Source organism: Nerophis ophidion, linkage group LG23, assembly GCF_033978795.1.
Source record: "Nerophis ophidion isolate RoL-2023_Sa linkage group LG23, RoL_Noph_v1.0, whole genome shotgun sequence".
Lineage (NCBI taxonomy): Eukaryota > Metazoa > Chordata > Actinopteri > Syngnathiformes > Syngnathidae > Nerophis > Nerophis ophidion.
In genome coordinates this window covers 5,286,073-5,307,379 of record NC_084633.1, presented here as the reverse complement: position 1 = coordinate 5,307,379, position 21,307 = coordinate 5,286,073, and the positions used below count along the sequence as shown (strand labels likewise).

Sequence of the window (21,307 nt, the reverse complement as noted above, 5' to 3'; positions counted from 1 at the left end):
GGCAGAAGGCGGGGTACACCCTGGACAAGTCGCCACCTCATCGCAGGGCCAACACAGATAGGTGGAGAACATTCACACACGAGGGCCAATTTAGTGTTGCCAATCAACCTATCCCCAGGTGCATGTCGAGGAAGGCAATAAGCGGGAAAACATGGATGGATGGATGGATAGTTCAGCAAACAGTTGCTTTCAAAGGGTTAAGTGATATATGCTGTATGTATACATTTCTTTTAATGCTTTTAAGTGATTTTGAAAGACTGTCACAGTTAAAGTGGAAAAAATATTGAATAATATTTTTACAGCAGTTTTTGGGAATCCGATATTTTTCTTGAGGGACAAACGAATGCAGATATTTGAAGGACAATGTTATGAGTTGTCTTTTTTTCATGCAACATGCCAATAGGGTACTTATGATTATTTACCGGAGCAAATGCTGATGGTCTTTGTGACATTTTTTTTCAGCCACTTGTCAGACACTCGACAGGTGAAGACCTTCCCAGTTTGCCACTCTGTCGGTGGTACGTGGAGTTGACTGGTCACAGTCACACGTCCATCCGCACTCATGCTGATGCTAGTAATTGATGGCGCTCTCTGCTTAGCCTCGCTGAACCATTTAATTTCAGGGTTAAAGCCCTGACCAGAGCACAGAACCCTCTGAGGTTTTGATTCCTCAACGGGGGCCAGAAAGAGTTCCACTGATGGGTTCTCTGTTGGAAAATGGGTTCAAATGATTGTGCCAAATGAATCCAGCTCTGATGAGTCAGACTCTCACCAAAAAGGCTGTAAATGGGGTTTGAGCGGAAGCTGTCGGAGAAGCCTTGGTTCACTTTGCAGGTTAAATTTGCGTCAGTCTTCCTGTAGGACTCGTGCAAACTGAAACGTGGACGGATGGAATGTGGTCCCAGGCCTTCAGGGAGATCAACATACTGTTTGTTAGAAATATCCACACCGTCGGCCTGAAATGTGACGTAGAGGTCGATGGCGTCTAGTTGCGTGACGTCACACTCGAACACGCCGCTGTTTTTATTCTGTAAATCTGCAAGAGATCGCCTCATCTCTACCAGTGGAGCGGTGACTGCAACACCTAAGTGATCATAACAGGATAAAAGGTGGAATTCAGTCTCTCAAAGATACAGTAGCTCATCAGAGTACAGTAAATACACCCCTCACATTTCAGCTAACATTTTTATTTAATAGTCTCAAAGTAAAATACGATGGAAATGAAACTTAGAGTAGTCAGTGTACATTTTGTACTGCAGGGTTATTCAGCTGGCGGCTGCCGGTAATAGATAGATAGTACTTTTTTGATTCCTTCCCTCAGTAAAATTAAAATGACTTCCTACCGTCACCCGAGTTCAGTTCAAATCTTCAAATAAACATTTTTGCAGCCAATTTCTAAAAACACAAATGCTCTTGTTGTACAGTATAGAGGAACTTGGACCAATGTAAACACATTGGCAGATCTTTGCACAGACATTTCAACCTTGATAGCAAACGTAGAAAACTGGGGTCAACCCTTGTGATTTACATAACTGAGGCGTTCCTAGAGGCACCTTTTCAAGTCCTTTTTGGCAGTTACACATTTTTTTGTAATGCACTTTATGTAATTAAGGTGTTTCTGTTGCTTGTTTGCTTCAGATGCAGTCAATAGTCATTTGTTCAACTTCTTTAGTTATACTAGTGGTGTTCCTCAAGGTTCCATTTTAGGTCCTCTATTTTTCATCATAATGTATATAATTTTTTCAAGTAATCCAATTATTAACCAGTAGTTTGACTTTACAGTGGAGGAAGTGGGCTACTTCACAATGTCAGAGTTGGATGTCCCTTAAAGAACCGCAGCTCACCATTGTCGGCAGTAATGCATCTTCAGGCCATGATGTTATCTTAGTATAGTCACTTTTGTTCCCAGCTGTTTGGACAATAATGGCTGAGTGTTGACTCATTTTTCAGTACGTAGTAAATGGACAAGCTGTACACTGACTACTTGTTGAGTTGTGAGGAGTGGACTTACTCGATTTTGTTCAGTCGTCCTACCTGACACACGTATGGTCTCCTCGACGTCAGGAAAGCAACGATGCACAACTTTACATTTGAGAATCCTGATTTGTCTCCACACATCAGGCATCACTGTCAGAGTACTGATGACGTGAGATGCATTAGCGTACGCGCTCGCTTGGTCGGCGGCTGCTTTGCCGTCCAGCAGCCATGTGACAACGGCATCCAATGCGGTGCGCACCGAACATGTTGCTTTCACTTGGGATGTTTCTGTCATGACTTCCTTGAAGCTGGGGAGCTCCACATGAACGGAAGGTGGGACGCTTGCCTGGGCTGCCAGGCGACACGTCCGTTGTTACAAGACGATGAGAATAGGTGTGTTAATGCGAGACGGCAGACACATACGTACTTTCACAGATACTGATTGACTTTTTCTCTTCCACCTTGTTGTGAGTGGACTTGCAGGTAAACCTTAAGCCGTTTGTCCACTCTTTTACATCAGGTTCAATCTCACTGATTAGACTGAAGGTCTTTGGGGCCGTCACACTCTGAAACTTGCTCACGGTTTGCACGCCGTCGATGATTTGGTTGCCCTGCAGCCACTCGACACTCAGCATGTCCGGGAAGAAGCCACTTAAGGCGCATCTAAGTTTGACAGAGGAGTCTCCTGTAAGATTGCCCTCCCACAGCGGATACAATGTCATGTTTGGAGACACAATCCTCTCCCTCCTCTCTGTTGAAATAGAAAATACGTAAATGACACGTATGGCTATTTCTATGTATGTAACAAATTACTTGCACATACCTTCAGATTGTTGTCACAATTGTAAAGGTGCAGGTGTCTTTAATTTTAAGTAGTTTTATAGTACTAACAGTCAGGTGGAAAGGGTTCCGCTTGAGCGAGCATAAGCAACATTTAAAAAAAAAAGATGATGAAAGTTCCGAAAAAAACACAGAAGTGAAACTCAGCGAGGCGCAACATTGCATGACAAAGGCCAGGTGTGAGAAGAGATGACATATTTAAATACATTTCATACACGGACACATCTTTAAAGTTGATTTAGTTTTGTTTTTTATAACACACTAAAAATATATTTTCTTTTTTTTGTAGATTCCAGCTGCAGCTTTTTCAGGTCATTTTGAATTTCTGAGGAAAAATCTGCAAGAAAAGCATCACTCACAGACGTCATTTAATTTTTTTATTTTTCTTTAAATTGTAAATCAATATGATTACTTACATATTACAATTTCGAGAAAAAAAATTCATTTGACCTGAAAGAAAACAAAAATATATTAAAATAATACACACAACAGAGTGACTCATTAATCCTATTGGAAATCCAAAAATAGAGGCTTGGTATGTTTTGTGCAATTCAATTGTTTTCCAAACCATTTATAGGATCTGTCTTCTTTAAATTAGCCAAATTGCTAAAGCTAAACAAAAGTGACACAAATTTCCTTCTAAAACACCATTTTTGATTCCACACTATCACTGTAATGAACTAATGTAATAATTGTCAATTTGGACTAGTGGCTTTCTACTTCTATTTAATTTTTATATTTTTCCACCAGACTTTTATTTCCCTTACTTTTTCCCATTCAAAGCATGCAGCAAAAATTCTGCATGGCTGCCCTGCTACTGTAAAGATATGTGTGTGTCACTATTGATGGTGGATAATGGTGTGTCTATCAAACAAAGTGTACAGTCAAACCCAAAAGTATGCATAAGTCTACTGTAAACCATGCAAATTTAACTTAAAATTACTTTTATTTGATCAGCAAGTTTTTCTTCCTGGAAAATTACACAGGCTTCTACCAGGAGATAATATGATGATAAACAATAGGAAGAGTTGTAGGGAAAAAAATGTTTTTTAATCTTTTTACTGTATTCACATTTGAACAAAAAATTTACTATGATTGACTTTGGACAAAAATTGGCCAATGGTTTGATTAGTTTTGGTCTTGACTCTTGTATGTGTGTGTTTGGACATAAATGTGGTCACTTTGTCAACCTAAAACCTATTGGGCTATAAAGGGTTAATATTATAATATGTACAATATATTTTAGAGCAGTTGTTTGAAAAGCAGACATTTGTGGACATAATCAATTGCCTATTTGGTATGTAATTTATATTTCAGCCTGACGTTTTAAGATATTTACCTGCTTGAATCAATGTGTAATTTTTTACAGTATGATTGTCTTTTTGGACGAATACGTATTTATATTTAAATTCCAGCTTAAGGGCTAACCAACAAATAAAGTGTAATTATTCTTTATAAGGCATCCATAGAATTTAAAGGGAATTGTTTTTTTGAATTTTGCCATTACCCACAATCCTTATGTGAGACAATCTTGCATGTGCGTTTTAAATGGTGAAAAACTGCTAATAAGAGGTGGCTAATAATGCGGACATCCACTCTGTGTTCTTAAAAAACCCACCAACAATGCACTAGTTACATGCCATGATCTATAGCAACATTGTTATCATAGGAGCTAACACAGAGGAACTACTTTTATGGCGTAGAAAAACGGAATACCACTATAGTGAGTTGTAAGCTACTAGCTGGCTTGAGATGATAATAACGTAGGCTGCAACTCGCCACAAAATAAACAAGAAGGAGCTTTAGTTTTTTCTGTTGCATGGCTTCTAAGGTAGGGTTCAGATGGTAGCGCGGCCGTACAGAAATTGAAGGATTCCTGCTTCAAATCTAGCTTCCGCCATCTTAGTTACTGCCATCGTGTCCTTGGGCAAGACATGTCACCCACCTTGCTGCCAGTGCCGCCCACACTGCATGAATTTGAGTGAATGTTTGTGATCAGGGGGATCAATGGACGCAAAATTGCGGCCACGCTTCCGTCAGTTTACCCCAGGGCAGCTGTGGCTACAAATGTAGCTTACCACCATCAATTGTTGAATAAATGATGGGTTCTAAGTTCTCACTGTTAGTGTTTTGAGTGTCTAGAAAAGCACTATATAAATATGATACATTATTATTTATATTACAATTATAGTAGAAGCTTGTGGCACCAAGTTATGTTTTCATGAATGTGCATGTTACTACATGACGTACATACAGCATGTATATAAAACAGTGTGGGAGGTTTTTGGATGTTTTTTGAAAGGTCTGTTTGGTTTTTGATTGATTGATTGAAACTTTTATTATTAGATTGCACAGTACAGTACATATTCCGTACAATTGACCACTAAATGGTAACACCCGAATAAGTTTTTCAACTTGTTTAAGTCGGGGTCCACGTAAATCAATTCATGGTACAAATGTATACTATCATCATAATACAGTTATCACACAGGTTAATCATCAGAGTGTATACATTTAATTATTTCAATTATTTACAATCTGGGGGGAGGGGTGGTTGATATCAGCACTTCAGTCATCAACAATTTCCTCATCAGAGAAATGGACATTGAAACAGTGTAGGTCTGACTTAGGATATGTACAGCGAGCAGAGAACATAGTGAGTTCAGATAGCATAAGAACAAGTAAATACATTAGAAATAAATGTGAATATTTACATTTGGTTATTTACAATCCGGGGAGATGGGATGTGAAGGGGGGAGGGTGTTAGTAAAGGGTTGAAGTTGCCTGGAGGTGATGTTTTAGAGCGGTTTTGAAGGAGGATAGAGATGCACTTAGTACTTTTACACCTGTTGGGAGTGCATTCCACATTGTGGCATAGAAAAATAATGAATTAAGACCTTTGTTAGATCAGAATCTGGGTTTAACGTGGTTTGTGGCGCTCCCCCTGGCGGTCATTTACGTTAAGGAAGTAGTTTGACATGTACTTTGGTATCAGGGAGGTGTAGCGGATTGTATAGACTAGGCTCAGTGCAAGTTGTTTTACTCTGTCCTCCACTCTGAGCCAGCCCACTTTGGAGAAGTGGGTTGGAGTGAGGTGTGATCTGGGGTGCAGGTCTAGAAGTAACCTGACTAGCTTGTTCTGGGATGTTTGGAGTCTAGATTTGAGGGTTTTAGAGGTGCTGGGGTGCCAGGAGGTGCAAGCGTAATCGAAAAAGAGTTGAACGAGAGTTCCCGCTAGATTCTTCAAGGTGCTTTTGTTGATCAGAGAGGAGATTCTGTAGAGAAATCACGTTCTTTGGTTGAACTTTTGGTTACCTTAGTTGCCATTTAATCACAGGAAAGATCAGCCTCTAGAATGGAACCTATGTAGGTGATCTCATCTTTCCTGATGATAACAATGTCATCCACTTTTATAGTGAAGTCACTGACTTTCACAAGGTTGATGTGGGACCCAAATAGGATGGATTTTGTTTTACCTAAGTGTATGGATAGCTTGTTGTCAGCGAGCCAGGTGTAAATACTAAGGAGTTCAGCACTGAGGATTTGTTCCACCTGTGACTTGTCTTTGTCGGATACCAGCAGGGCCGAGTCATCCGCAAACAGGAACAATTCAGTCACATGCTGATGGCATGTCATTTACGTATATTAGGAACAGTAAAGGCCCTAATATACTGCCTTGGGGGACTCCACAGCTTATTGAGAGGGAGGGGACACGGTGCCGTTCACCTCTACCACCTGTTTCCTCCTCTTCAAGTAAGATTGCATCCAGCTTGATGAGGTTTTGTTGAATCCGATTGCTCTGAGCTTATCCAACAGTATATGGTGAAATAGATCGTATCACAATGACCTGTATTGTTAGCCGCTTTTTACTAACAGTCTTTTACTATTTAGTATGAAAAGAAAAGGGAATGACGTGTGTTTTGGTCTCACAGAAAGATTGTGATTGATGGACAAATTCCCCAAAAAGTGCATTACTGTATAAAATGTGTACCGTCAACCAATGTTCTTTAGAAATATTGCAGACTTATTTTCACCTACAATGTGTAAAGGTGCAGTTAAGTGCTCAACTCAAAAACAAAAGTTGTATTATTACCTTGAAGACAGTTGTTCCAATGCTGAACAGCAGCGTGATGAGAAAGAGAATGATGAAGGTGAGCGCCGTGTTGCCCATGTTATCTTGCTCGGCTTCCACCGCATTGTTCCACTGGTGGCTCATCTCCACCAGGAAGTCTGGTGGATGTACAGTAGTACTTCAATACATACTGTAATTATTAAGCCTCGTACTGTATTATGTGTTTATACAAACAAATGTGTCCTATGATTTGATTTTATGAGTACAAGTAGGGCTATATAACTGGAGACCCTGAATTGCCTTTTGAAAGACTCCATTATTTCAGTGTGTGTCTTTAAAACATGATCTCTCTTTTGTTTGTGTTTGTTAGGGCAAGACCCAGAAGACGTGTACTAAGACAAGTCACACAGACCACCTATCTGTACGAGTAAGGACTTTAATACTCTCTTTCAAAACCCCAACATACTATTAATCCTTGTTGCATGATTAGTGACACTGCAAGTCACACGTAGCTAAAAATAACCACAACATGAACAGCTTGCGACATACAACAGTTGCAACTTGATTTTTTTTTATTTATTTTGATTTTAAATGGACACACAATATCATTAAACATGCAGCAAACAACCAAGAGCAAAGAAGAGAAGACAAGAGTGACACAGAACACATCTACTGGGCCTTGCACACTTTGGGGTCGTCCATGTTGACGTTATCGGTGGTTCTGTATGAAATGGACCTGACAAGGACATTGGGTGTGTTGGCCAAAGATTGGTGGTAAATGGCACAGCAGTACGCCACACCGTTCCTTTTCCACTGATCAAGGCTGAGCGTTAACTGGCCGTAGACTGAATACACGCCTTGGTTTTGTACAGGTTGGGTGGTCCTGGTGACGTATGTGGAGTTTACAGGGTTGTCATCGACAAGCCAAGACACCAGAACCTCTTGGGGGAAGAAGTCTTTCACTAAGCAAGTCAGGGTAACCATGTTTTTATCAGTTTGTTCCACTGGAGGCATCATAAACACCGCAGGATTTTGAGTTGATTTACCTGCAAGTGCGACAGAACAACATTTGACCACAGGAAGTAGTATCAAACAGTTACAGTTTTCTTACCAGCAGTTCTTTTATAGGATTTCTTCACTGGGTTCGCAATCTTTGAATGCTTCACCACGCAGGTGCGCGCTATCCCTGTGCTCCATTCGTCATACGTGATGTCAAGCCGGGTCTCAAATGGGCCCGAATCGTTCTCCGGGGTGCTTTTCAAGGTCCCGGCCATCTCGTTGTCATCTTGGTCCTCCCACAAAATACTCTGCACAGATAGCCTGCTAGCTTTGACCTGACATATCACGGTGCCTTTTTTGTTCAGAAAGATGTCTTCCATTGTGGGGCCGCTGATCTGTATATCGACATCCGCCTCCGGGCATCCTTCGCCTGTTGAATGGACAGGAAGTCTTTTTCAAGGTCGTTGTGTGATTTACATTGAGTGTGTTGCATTTTAGCCCGCGTTCACACTGGTTGTTCGGACCAAAATATATGCATTGAAAGACTTGATTGGACACTTTTATTGACCTAACTCAATTATTTCAAACCAAAAATAGTTTTTTTTTTTACACTTTGCTATTTTTACCAGTTTATTTGTACTAGGGCAGTTAAATCATGTGATTAATCACAACAGTGCATTAAGCATGGGTGCATGCATATTAATTACACATTTTATTTTGAGCATACATGTTCCTTGACTTCAAACGCAGATGGTTACCTGAAAGGTGGCCTACTTTTTTTGTTGTACCGCAAACGTATTGCACCCAATTCCTGATGATTGATTCACACCAATTTTAGCAAATAATTTTTTGGCGTTGAAATATAATTAAACTAATGCTGTTAAATGTAACAAGTTAACTCATGTGAATCATCAACCAAAGAATTGCATTAATCATGCGTATACACAGATTAATCACGCAATTTATTTTGACCGCACATGCTCCTTTACCTTTACCGTGAATTTTTACCTGAAAGATGCGTGGGTTGGTATATTTATAGAGAGAGATGAGTGAGGGGACTCCGACTGCTGTGCTCTCTGGCATTTTTAATTTCAGAAATACACCCTACATACAGCAACATTTTAAAATGTTGCTGTTTGTCATTGTCATGTTAAAAAATACATTTGTGCCCAATTTCGGGGGCCTTTTTAGGGTCATTTAAATAATGCAGCAGCTAAAAAATTATATTTCATTCCAATTCAAAAGTGGGATTAATTAGATTTGAATAATGACTCATTTGACTTCACTAATTTTTACAGACACCCTGTTGTCACACACAGAGATTTACATATTTGTAAGTTTTGCATGCTTTGTTTGCAATCAGAGTTTGATTTAACCAAAGTGTGAACACAGCCTAAAATAAACAAATGGAAAAGTACTCACTTGATGAATCTGCGGCGCGCATGTTGCTCACAGATGAGTTGATATACACATCTCCATGTGCGTCCCTCCCCGTAAACTTGCACCTTACAGTGGTGCCAAATGACCACTCGTTGGACTTGAGCGTGATGAGGCTCGCCGCGCTGTAAAGCGTTGTCCCATTTGCAGTCTTTCTGGCCTTAGACAAAGTTATGACCTGCTCTATTTCGTGGGAGATGTCCTCTTCGTTATGCAGCCATTTGAAGTCATAAACATTTGGGGAAAAATCTTTGGCAAAGCAGACGATTGAAGCCTCATCTTGACCATGAGAGGAGGCCAACACTTTCAGAGTTGGCAACTTGTAAAAGGACTCTGAAACACGAACATATTAAGTATATGTCTGCACAACACATATATATACACAACACAAAACGTCATTTGAATGCTAATTCTCATGGCTTCTGCAGGGTCGACACTACTAAAACAGCAAGATTAGATCGTACACAACCTGCATGTGAGACAAGCAAGCGTAGATTAAACAAAAAGCAAGCAATAAACTGCTGCAACAATTATTTGACAAGGCAGAGTAAGCAGCTGCACAAGGAAGAGTCAGACCTTTCTTTCCACCTTACTGTTGGCTTTAGCACCAACAATAACATTTGTATGGACAGTATGAAATATGCAATTTTCAGGTAAACGTGTTGTGTGTAAACATTGTTTTACATAAACAAATCATCTAATTCTAATTACCCCGTTCCAGATATTTACACAAAACAGTTTTTGCAGAGCTTAATTATATCTTTAAAAACATGTATAGTTTTTAACATCACTTTTACTTTTTAGGAGGACTACTGACAAGGATGAGCTACTAGCAGCGTGGTGCATTCAGTGACAGTCTAGAAATACGTCTTCTAGGGCTCTTGTTTGACTTTTACTCTACACTAAAACTTAATTTGGTTCAATAGTGGGTTATTTTGTGTAGAATACAAAACAACCCACTTTGAATCATACTAAAACCGGGGAATCTGAAAACCAATATATTTTTTTTAAACAACTTCAAATACACCAAATCCAAATATACTACCAACGTGACAGCACATTACTGTGATTACCTTTAGCTCTGTCACATTCATTGTACCTATTCATAGTACATATGCTGTAAAAATCTCTTACCTTCTGTTTTTGTAATCACGGCATCAACAGTTTTAGTTGAATGTTTGGCGACACATCGAAATTTGGCCCTGCTGTCCCAGTCGGCTTGCCTCACTCGGATCTGACTGACTCCCGTGTAAAGGTTGTCCTTCTCCACTGAAGGATACTGAATGAAGTCAGACAAATCGGCCCCATCTTTGCTCCACGCAAATGTCAGTGGAAGGGGTTTGAAGCCGGTGGCCAGACAGCCGAGAGTGACCATGTCTCCCGCTACGGAGCCACATTGCATCAGAGGAAAGACAGTGGGTGGGGCTGGTGTGCCTGTGAGAGGAAAAGCAAGTTGTCAGTTGAGATCAAATTAAATGAAAATAGTAAAGGGAAGACACATATTAAACCATATTTAAATTGTATGAACAGAAAATAAGTAGTCGGTTATGATACAATTCCATGAAAATGGTGAAAAGATGACACACCATATTTAAATTGTAGATCAAATTGCACAATAGACCTTATTATATTTTACATGTCACAAATTATTTGATTCTCATTTGACATTTTGAGTAAACGTTTTCTCAACATTGGAAAACATCTTTATAATATATATATATATATATATATATATATATATATATATAGATAGATAGATAGATATAGATTAGCTCACTCAAAAGCTTAGAAAAACGAAACCTATTTGATTATTAAAGATATCACAGTGCAGAAACTCAAATTCAAGCAAAATAATCATTGTCTTATTTCATAAGACTCTGTTGCTGTCGATGATAGATCAATTTGCAACTATATGCTATAATAATCTGTCAAACAACCAAGAAGATATGAGTCGCCAAAGCGCCACCATACTCATTTTAGGTGGGGTTTTTTTTCAATTATGTAATATCTCAGAGATTTTAGCATATATTTGGCTACTTAAGATAGGCAAATAGGTCTAATTCAACTGTTAGTATACTGAAACTACTTGATATCAACAAATTATTGCACTACATCAGAAATATTAAATAATGTACTTGTCCTTTCCAGTAGAATAGAATTACCACAAATATTGACTTACCAGATGTAACTGTTACTTGGGTTCCTTTTCCCCAGTAGTCCAAGTAGTACCAAAGTGACATAAAGTAAGAGCATTCTAATACAAAAACTTTTCAAATATAGAATAAAAAATTTCTCAAAAGGACGTAAGAATTACTTACCAGATGTAACTGTGACTTGCGTTCCTTTACCCCAGAAGTCCAAGTACCAGTAGTAATAGCTGTCACAGTGATAGAACATAATATGTTTACAATGAAAATACTGTTATATAAAAAAAAAAAAATTAACACAGGAAAAAGCTGTTCCTCAAAAATTATTTCTCAGGCAACTCCCTTGAGATTTGATATTTTTTCCGGTTTGCTTTCTAATGTCTTGATTGTGTTTGGATGCATAACCAGAGATAGGTAGTTATGTGCTACATTATTTTGTTATACATTTACTCAAATAACTTTTGGGATAATTGTACTTGTCTGAGTAGTTTTAACACAACATACTCTTTTTACTTTTACTTGAGTATTTTTGTAAAGAAAGAAACACCACTTCCACTCCGCTACCTGAAAAATAATTCTGATCGCTACATGTTGGTCTAGTGAGGGAGGTGACAAAGAACCTGATGGTCACTCTGTCAGAGCTACAGCATTCCTCTGTGGAGAGAAGGGAACCTTCTCCAAGGACAACCATCTCTGCAGCAATCCACCATTTAGGCCTTTATGGTATAGTGGTCAGATGGAAGCCATTTATTCGTAAATAGTTTGCTTAAACGCACCTGAAAGACTCTGACCATGAGAAACAAACTTCTCTGGTTTGATGAGACAAAGATTAAATTCTTCACCATGAATGCCAGGTGTCATGTTCGGAGGAAACCAGAATCCGCTCATTACCAGCCCAATACCTGCCCCACACTGAAGCATGGTGGTGGTAGCATCATGCTGTGGGGATGATAATGCCTGCAAACATTTTTAGGGCTCTGTGGTCTCTAATAAGCCTGCGCACTTGAAACACAAATTTCAGGACGGAACATACGGCACAATACAATCAGCAAGATGTGATGGTGCTAAATAGTTTGGTATTCTGTAGCTGAGTAACAAAACGTTAATGTCGCGCTTTAAGTGTACTGGTAGCCGGTGCCGGTGGGCCAGTATCCACGTAATATGATCAAACCTTCTAGTCCTTGTCAAAAGTTTAACAGCCACATTTTGTACCAACTGCAATATTTTAAAGCTGGACACGGGGAGACCCTAGAAAAATACGTTACATTGATTAATACAAGACGTAACAAATGCATGTATAATGATCTCTAAGTCACAAGTGGACATAATGGGACACATTTCTTACAACAAAGTACACAGTCTTCAAGTCAGATTAATTGTGTGTTAAACACACTTGGTCAGTAAAACTGATTCTGACTCTGATTTTAATGATATTAAGGGTGTTATAGTGACATTCCTAATGTGATGCAGAAATGAGAAAGTTGGGTCAAAAATAATCCCGAGATTTTTTTGCAGAGTTTCTTGGAACAATTGTTTTATCGAAATTCAAAACGGTGATCGCAAACAAGTGTTTGTTTCTAGCAGGACAATAATCAACATTTCCGTTTTCTTAGAGTTAAGATGCACAAAGAATAACCATTTTGGTACAAAGAATTAATACTATGTCTGCTGCTATTTTAGCTGACGAGTATGTTCTGACCCAAAAAGGAATTTTCAATAAAGCCTTTTCTCCGTTGCAGCATGGTCCAATCACGCACCATCACATAAGTAGGCAACATGTGGCACCATCTAACTATGGCACATGTTGAAGAGGTTCATTTAGCCTACTGATGGCACAGTTAAAGTAAGCCAAGATGGCGGCGCCTTGACGGGCTACGGCTATAGACGCTCATGGGAGAAAGAAAACATTTGGCAAAGAATACCGGACAATTCTGCAAATTTCATGGCTGGCTTACAGCGTGGACGCTCCGTGATCACTTACGACCGACAGACGATTCTGGATGTGGATAGATCAGGCCGTTTTGGACTGAAAGATGCGCGGGGCGGTATAGCTCGGTTGGTAGAGTGGCCGTGCCAGCAACTTGAGGGTTGCAGGTTCGATTCCCGCTTCCGCCATCCTAGTCACTGCCGTTGTGTCCTTGGGCAAGACACTTTACCCACCTGTTCCCAGTGCCACCCACACTGGTTTAAATGTAACTTAGATATTGGGTTTCACTATATAAAGCGCTTTGAGTCACTAGAGAAAAGCGCTATATAAATATACTTCACTTCACTACGTTGGACCACCTCGCTAGCATGGGAATACTTCGCCGGCTACATCCAGCGGCCTCATAATGCAGCGGTGTATAGTACCAGCGGGGACCGTCAACGGAAGACACGTAAGCGTTGTGATCGAAAGCAGAAGCGCGGATGCCAAGCGGGGCTAACAACAAAGCAAAAGGCTAATCCCCACAAAACACCGCTTCTTTCCAACCTGAAGCTGGATTTAAATAAAAGACGCGAGCCTGCTAGTCTGGCTGAGAAGTCAGTTAAGTTAGAAACAAGTTTTTTTCTGCTATGACTGTGTCAGAGTTGGACATGTGTTCTACTGAGGTGGCGAATTATGATGCGTTCAGTTTATCGCAGCACCAAGCAAACAATCGGAAAATTCCCCTCATATCAATTCCTAAATATGGTCGTAATTATTTTAAGTGCACTACGCATAATAAACGCAATATTATTAATATTGCTACTACATATTATTTGATCAAAAACTCCTTAAAAAAGCCCACTACCTATAATATGGGCTTTTTAAACATAAGATCATTGTCTCCCAAAACGTTATTAGTTAATGAGGTCATTAGAGACAACAATCTTTACGTCATCGGTCTCAGCGAAACCTGGCTTAAAGCAGACAACTTTTTTGCACTAAATGAGACATCTCCTCCTAACTATACGACAGCGCATATTGCCCGTCCCCTTAAAAGGGGGGGGGGCGCACTAATATACAACGAAAACTTTAACCTTAGTCCTAATCTAAATAATAAATATTAATCGTTTGAGGTGCTTACTATGAGGTCTGTCACACCGCTGCCTCTATACCTGGCTGTTATCTACCGCACCCCAGAGCCCTATAATTTATCAATGAATTCTCAGAATTCGTTGCTGATCTAGTGACGCATTCTGATAATATAATAATAATGGGGAACTTTAATATCCATATGGATACCCCATCGGACCCACCGTGCATGGCGCTCCAGACTATAATTGATAGCTGTGGTCTTACACAAATAATAAATGAACCCACGCATCGCAACGGTGATACGATAGACCTAGTGCTTGTCAGGGGTATCACCGTTTCCAAAGTTATGATACTCCCGTACACTAAAGTAATGGCAGATCATTACCTTATAAAATACGAGGTTCGGACTCATGTTCGGCAAGCTTGTAAGAATATTAACTGCTATAGCAGCCGCAACATTAATGCTGCCACAACGACAACTCTTGCAGACCTACTGCCCTCGGTAATGGCACCATTCCCAAAGTATGTGGGCTTTATTGATAACCTCACTAACAACTTTCACTACACCCTGCGCGAAACCATTGATAGTATAGCACCGCTGAAGTTAAAAAAGGCTCCAACAAGGCGTACCCCATGGTTTACAGAAGAAACTAGATCTCATAAATTATCATGTAGAAAGCTGGAACGCAAATGGCGCACGACTAAACTTGAGGTGCACCATCAAGCATGAAGTGATAGTTTAATAACCTATAAACAAGAGCAAGATGGCGGCGCCCAGACGGGCTGCGGCACTGCGGAGCTCTTGCTAAAGATGGAACATTTGGCGGAAATGCCGGACAGTTCTGCAGACTTCATGGCTGGCTCGCATCGTGGTCACTCCGTGATCACGTACGACCGCCAGACACTTCTGGATATGGACATATCGGGCCGTTTTGGACTGATAGACGCGTGCTTGTTCGACGTGCTAACTAGCATGGGAATACTTCGGCGGCTACATCCAGCGGCCTGTGAAGCAGCGGGGGCCGTCTACGGAGCAAACGCCAGCGGTGTGATCGGAAACGCGGATGCCGAGCGGGGCTAAAAACAAAGCAGAAGGCTAATCCCCACAGAACACCACTTCCCTCCATCCTGCAGCCGGATTTAAATGGAAAATGCGAGACTACTGGTCTGGGTAAGGAGTCAGTTAAATTAGAACAAGTTTTTTCTGCTTTGAGTGTTTCAGAGTTGGACGTGTGTTTTACTGAGGTGGCTAACTATGATGCGTGCAGTTTATCAAAGCAACAAACAAACAATCGGAAAATCCCCGTCACTGAGGTGGCTAACCATGATGCGTGCAGTTTATCAAAGCAACAAACAAACAATCGGAAAATTCCCGTTACTGAGGTGGCTAACCATGATGCGTGCAGTTTATCAAAGCAACAATCAAACAATCGGAAAATTCCCGTCGTATCAATTCCTAGATATGGTCGTAATTATACTGAATGCACTGGGCATAATAAACACAACATTATTAATATTGCTACTACGGATAATTTGATCAAAAATTCCCTAAAACAGCCGACTACCTATAATATAGGTTTTTTAAACATAAGATCATTGTCTCCCAAAACGTTGTTAGTAAATGATATTATCAGAGACAACAATCTTAACGTCATCGGTCTCATCGAAACCTGGCTTAAACCAAACGACTTTTTTGCGCTAAATGAGGCATGTCCTCCTAACTTTACACATGCGCATATTGCCCGTCCGCTTAAAAGGGGTGGGGGGGTCGCACTAATATACAACAAAAACTTTAACCTTAGTCCTAACATAAATAATAAATATAAATCGTTTGAGGTGCTTACTATGAGGTCTGTCACACCGCTCCCTCTACACCTGGCTGTTATCTACCGCCCCCCAGGGCCCTATTCGGACTTTATCAATGAATTCTCAGAGTTCGTTGCTGATCTAGTGACACACGCCGATAATATAATCATAATGGGGGACTTTAATATCCATATGAATACCCCATCGGACCCACCGTGCGTAGCGCTCCAGACTATAATTGATAGCTGTGGTCTCACACAAATAATAAATGAACCCACGCATCGCAACGGTAATACGATAGACCTAGTGCTTGTCAGGGGTATCACAATTTCCAAAGTTACGATACTCCCGTACACTAAAGTATTGTCCGATCACTACCTTATAAAATTCGAGGTTCAGACGCATGTTCGTCAAACTAATAATAATAATAACTGCTATAGCAGCCGCAACATTAATACGGCCACGACGACAACTCTTGCTGACCTACTGCCCTCGGTAATGGTACCATTCCCAAAGTATGTGAGCTCTATTGATAACCTCACTAACAACTTTAACGACGCCCTGCGCAAAACCATTGATAACATAGCACCGCTAAAGTTAAAAAAGGCTCCAAAAAAGCGCACCCCGTGGTTTACAGAAGAAACTAGAGCCCAGAAATTATTCTGCAGAAAGCTGGAACGCAAATGGCGCACGACTAAACTTGAGGTGCACCATCAAGCATGGAGTGATGGTTTAATAACTTATAAACGCATGCTTACCTTAGCTAAAGCTAAATATTACTCAAATCTCATCCACCGTAATAAAAACGATCCTAAATTTTTGTTTAGTACGGTAGCATCGCTAACCCAACAAGGGACTCCTTCCAGTAGCTCCACCCACTCAGCTGATGACTTTATGCAATTCTTTAGTAAGAAAATTGAAGTCGTTAGAAAGGATATTAAAGACAATGCGTCCCAGCTACAACGGGGTTCTGTTAACACTGACACGATTGTATATACGGCGGATACTGCCCTCCAAAATAGTTTCTCTCGTTTTGAGGAAATAACATTAGAGGAATTGTTACGTGTAAATGGAATAAAACAAACAACATGTTTACTTGACCCTCTTCCTGGGAAACTGATCAAGGAGCTCTTAGTATTATTAGGTCCATCAGTGCTAAATATTATAAACTTATCACTTTCCTCGGGCACTGTTCCCCTAGCATTCAAAAAAGCGGTTATTCATCCTCTTCTTAAAAGACCTAACCTCGATCCTGACCTCATGGTAAACTACCGACCGGTGTCTCACCTTCCCTTTATTTCAAAAATCCTCGAAAAAATTGTTGCGGAGCAGTTAAATGAACACTTAGCGTCTAACAATCTATGTGAAACCTTTCAATCCGGTTTCAGGGCAAATCCCTCCACGGAGACAGCCCTCGCAAAAATGACTAATGATCTATTGCTAACGATGGATTCTGATGCGTCATCTATGTTGCTGCTCCTCGATCTTAGCGCTGCTTTCGATACTGTCGATCATAATATTTTATTAGAACGTATCAAAACACGAATTGGTATGTCCGACTTAGCCCTGTCTTGGTTTAACTCTTATCTTACTGATAGGATGCAGTGTGTCTCCCATAACAATGTGACCTCGGACTACGTTAAGGTAACGTGTGGAGTTCCCCAGGGTTCGGTCCTTGGCCCTGCACTCTTCAGCATCTACATGCTGCCGCTAGGTGACATCATACGCAAATACGGTGTTAGCTTTCACTGTTATGCTGATGACACCCAACTCTACATGCCCCTAAAGCTGACCAACACGCCGGATTGTAGTCAGCTGGAGGCGTGTCTTAATGAAATTAAACAATGGATGTCCGCTAACTTTTTGCAACTCAACGCCAAAAAAACGGAAATGCTGATTATCGGTCCTGCTAGACACCGAACTCTATTTAATAATACAACTCTAACATTTGACAACCAAACAATTAAACAAGGCGACACGGTAAAGAATCTGGGTATTATCTTCGACCCAACTCTCTCCTTTGAGGCACACATTAAAAGCGTTACTAAAACGGCCTTCTTTCATCTCCGCAATATCGCTAAAATTCGCTCCATTCTGTCCACTAAAGACGCTGAGATCATTATCCATGCGTTTGTTACGTCTCGCCTTGATTACTGTAACGTATTATTTTCGGGTCTCCCCATGTCTAGCATTAAAAGATTACAGTTGGTACAAAATGCGGCTGCTAGACTTTTGACAAGAACAAGAAAGTTTGATCACATTACGCCTGTACTGGCTCACCTGCACTGGCTTCCTGTGCACTTAAGATGTGACTTTAAGGTTTTACTACTTACGTATAAAATACTACACGGTCTAGCTCCATCCTATCTTGCCGATTGTATTGTACCATATGTCCCAGCAAGAAATCTGCGTTCAAAAGACTCCGGCTTATTAGTGATTCCCAAAGCCCAAAAAAAGTCTGCGGGCTATAGAGCTTTTTCATTTCGGGCTCCAGTACTCTGGAATGCCCTCCCGGTAACAGTTCGAGATGCTACCTCAGTAGAAGCATTTAAGTCTCACCTTAAAACTCATTTGTATACTCTAGCCTTTAAATAGACTCCCTTTTTAGACCAGTTAATCTGCCGTTTCTTTTCTTTTTCTTCTATGTCCCACTCTCCTTTGTGGAGGGAGTCCGGTCCGATCCGGTGGCCATGTACTGCTCGCCTGTGTATCGGCTGGGGACATCTCTGCGCTGCTGATCCGCCTCCGCTTGGGATGGTTTCCTGCTGGCTCCGCTGTGAACGGGACTCTCGCTGCTGTGTTGGATCCGCTTTGGACTGGACTCTCGCGACTGTGTTGGATCCATTATGGATTGAACTTTCACAGTATCATGTTAGACCCGCTCGACATCTATTGCTTTCCTCCTCTCCAAGGTTCTCATAGTCATCATTGTCACCGACGTCCCACTGGGTCATTATTGTCACCGATGTCCCACTGGGTGTGAGTTTTCCTTGCCCTTATGTGGGCCTACCGAGGATGTCGTATTGGTTTGTGCAGCCCTTTGAGACACTAGTGATTTAGGGCTATATAAGTAAACATTGATTGATAAACGCATGCTTATCTTAGCTAAAGCTAAATATTACTCAAATCTCATCCACCTTAATAAAAACGATCCTAAATTTTTGTTTAGTACAGTAGCATCGCTAACCCAACAAGGGACTCCTTCCAGTAGCTCCACCCACTCAGCTGATGACTTTATGAAATTCTTTAATAAGAAAATTTAACTCATTAGAAAGGAGATTAAAGACAATGCGTCCCAGCTACAACCGGGTTCTATTAATACAGATACGACTGTGTATACGGCGGATACTGCCCTCTAAAATAGTTTCTCTCGTTTTGATGAAATAACAGAAGAATTGTTACAACGTGTAAATGGAATAAAACAAACATGTTTACTTGACCCACTTCCTGGGAAACTTATCAAGGAGTGCTTTGTATTATTAGGTTCATCAGTGCCAAATATTATAAACATATCACTTTCCTCTGGCTCTGTTCCCCTAGCATTCAAAAAAGCGGTTATTCATCCTCTTCTTAAAAGACCTAACCTCAATCCTGACCTCATAGCAAACTACCGACCGGTGTCTCACCTTCCCTTTATTTCCAAAATCCTCGAAAAAATTTTTGCAGAGCAGCTAAATGAACACTTAGCGTCTAACAATCTATGTGAAACCTTTCAATCCGGTTTCAGGGTAAATCACTCTACGGAGACAGCCCTCGTAAAAATGAGTAATGATCTATTGCTAACGATAGATTCTGATGCGTCATCTATGTTGCTGCTCCTCGATCTTAGTTCTGCTTTCAATACCGTCGATCATAATATTTTATTAGAGCGTATCAAAACAAGAATTGGTATGTCAGACTTAGCCCTGTCTTGGTTTAACTCCTATCTTACTGACAGGATGCAGTGCGTCTCCCATAACAATGTGACCTCGGACTATGTTAGGGTAACGTGTGGAGTTCTCCAGGGTTCGGTCCTTGGCCCTGCACTCTTCAGCATCTACATGCTGCCGCTAGGTGACATCATACGCAAATACGGTGTTAGCTTTCACTGTTATGCTGATGACACCCAACTCTACATGCCCCTAAAGCTGACCAACACGCCGAATTGTAGTCAGCTGGAGGCGTGTATTATTGAAATAAAAAAATTGATGTCTGCTAACTTTTTGCAACTCAACGCCAAAAAAACGGAAATGCTGATTATCGGTCCTGCTAGACACCGACTTCTCTTTAATAATACAACTTTAACATTTGACAACCAGACTATTAAACAAGGCGACTCGGTAAAGAATCTGGGTATTATCTTCGACCCAACTCTCTCTCGTTTGAGTAACACATTGAGAGTGTTACTAAAACAGCCTTCTTTCATCTCCGTAATATCTCTCAAATTCGCTCCATTTTGTCTACTAAAGACGTCGGGATCATTATCCATGCGTTTGTTACGTCTCGTCTCGATTACTGTAACGTATTATTTTCCGGTCTCCCCATGTCTAGCATTAAAAGATTACAGTTGGTACAAAATGCGGCTGCTAGACTTTTGACCAGAACAAGAAAGTTTGATCACATTACGCCTATACTGGCTCACCTGCACTGGCTTTCTGTGCACTTAAGATGAGACTTCAAGGTTTTACTACTTACGTATAAAAAAACTACACGGTCTGGCTCCAGCCTATCTTGCCGATTGTATTGTACCATATGTCCCGGCAAGAAATCTGCGTTCAAAGGACTCCGGCTTATTAGTGATTCCCAGAGCCCAAAAAAAGTCTGTGGGCTGTAGAGCATTTTCCGTTCGAGCTCCAGTACTCTGGAATGCCCTCCCGTTAACAGTTTGAGATGCTACCTCAGTAGAAGCATTTAAGTCTCACCTTAAAACTCATTTTTATACTCCAGCCTTTAAATAGACCCCCTTTTTAGACCAGTTGATCTGCCGTTTCTTTTCCTTTTCTCCTATGTCCCACTCTCCCTTGTGGAGGGGTCCGATGTAGTACTGGC

The 21,307-nt window shown here is 40.7% G+C and overlaps 2 protein-coding genes across 5 annotated transcripts in view; one reads left to right on the top strand and one right to left on the bottom strand.

Annotated features, from left to right (window-relative positions):
- Positions 1 to 21,307, top strand: part of LOC133541842 (calcium-binding protein 5-like) — a 76,701-nt gene that overhangs the window by 19,524 nt on the left and 35,870 nt on the right. For 3 of the 4 annotated variants that reach the window (XM_061885509.1, XM_061885510.1, XM_061885508.1), the window contains exons 4-5: positions 7,260 to 7,316; positions 7,762 to 7,865. The gene's annotated coding sequence lies outside the window, so the exon portion shown is untranslated. Of the gene's footprint in view, positions 1 to 7,259; positions 7,317 to 7,761; positions 9,402 to 21,307 lie in introns of those variants that run through there. The other variant, XR_009803986.1, reaches the window with a different exon arrangement.
- Positions 1 to 21,307, bottom strand: part of LOC133541849 (uncharacterized) — a 39,958-nt gene that overhangs the window by 3,676 nt on the left and 14,975 nt on the right. Inside the window, exons 4-9 of the mRNA XM_061885543.1 lie at positions 11,644 to 11,702; positions 10,460 to 10,759; positions 2,405 to 2,728; positions 2,035 to 2,328; positions 773 to 1,084; positions 423 to 707 (exon numbers count right to left, since the gene is read on the bottom strand). Coding sequence (XP_061741527.1) covers positions 423 to 707; positions 773 to 1,084; positions 2,035 to 2,328; positions 2,405 to 2,728; positions 10,460 to 10,759; positions 11,644 to 11,702 — 1,574 coding nt within the window. The remainder of the gene's footprint in view (positions 1 to 422; positions 708 to 772; positions 1,085 to 2,034; positions 2,329 to 2,404; positions 2,729 to 10,459; positions 10,760 to 11,643; positions 11,703 to 21,307) is intronic.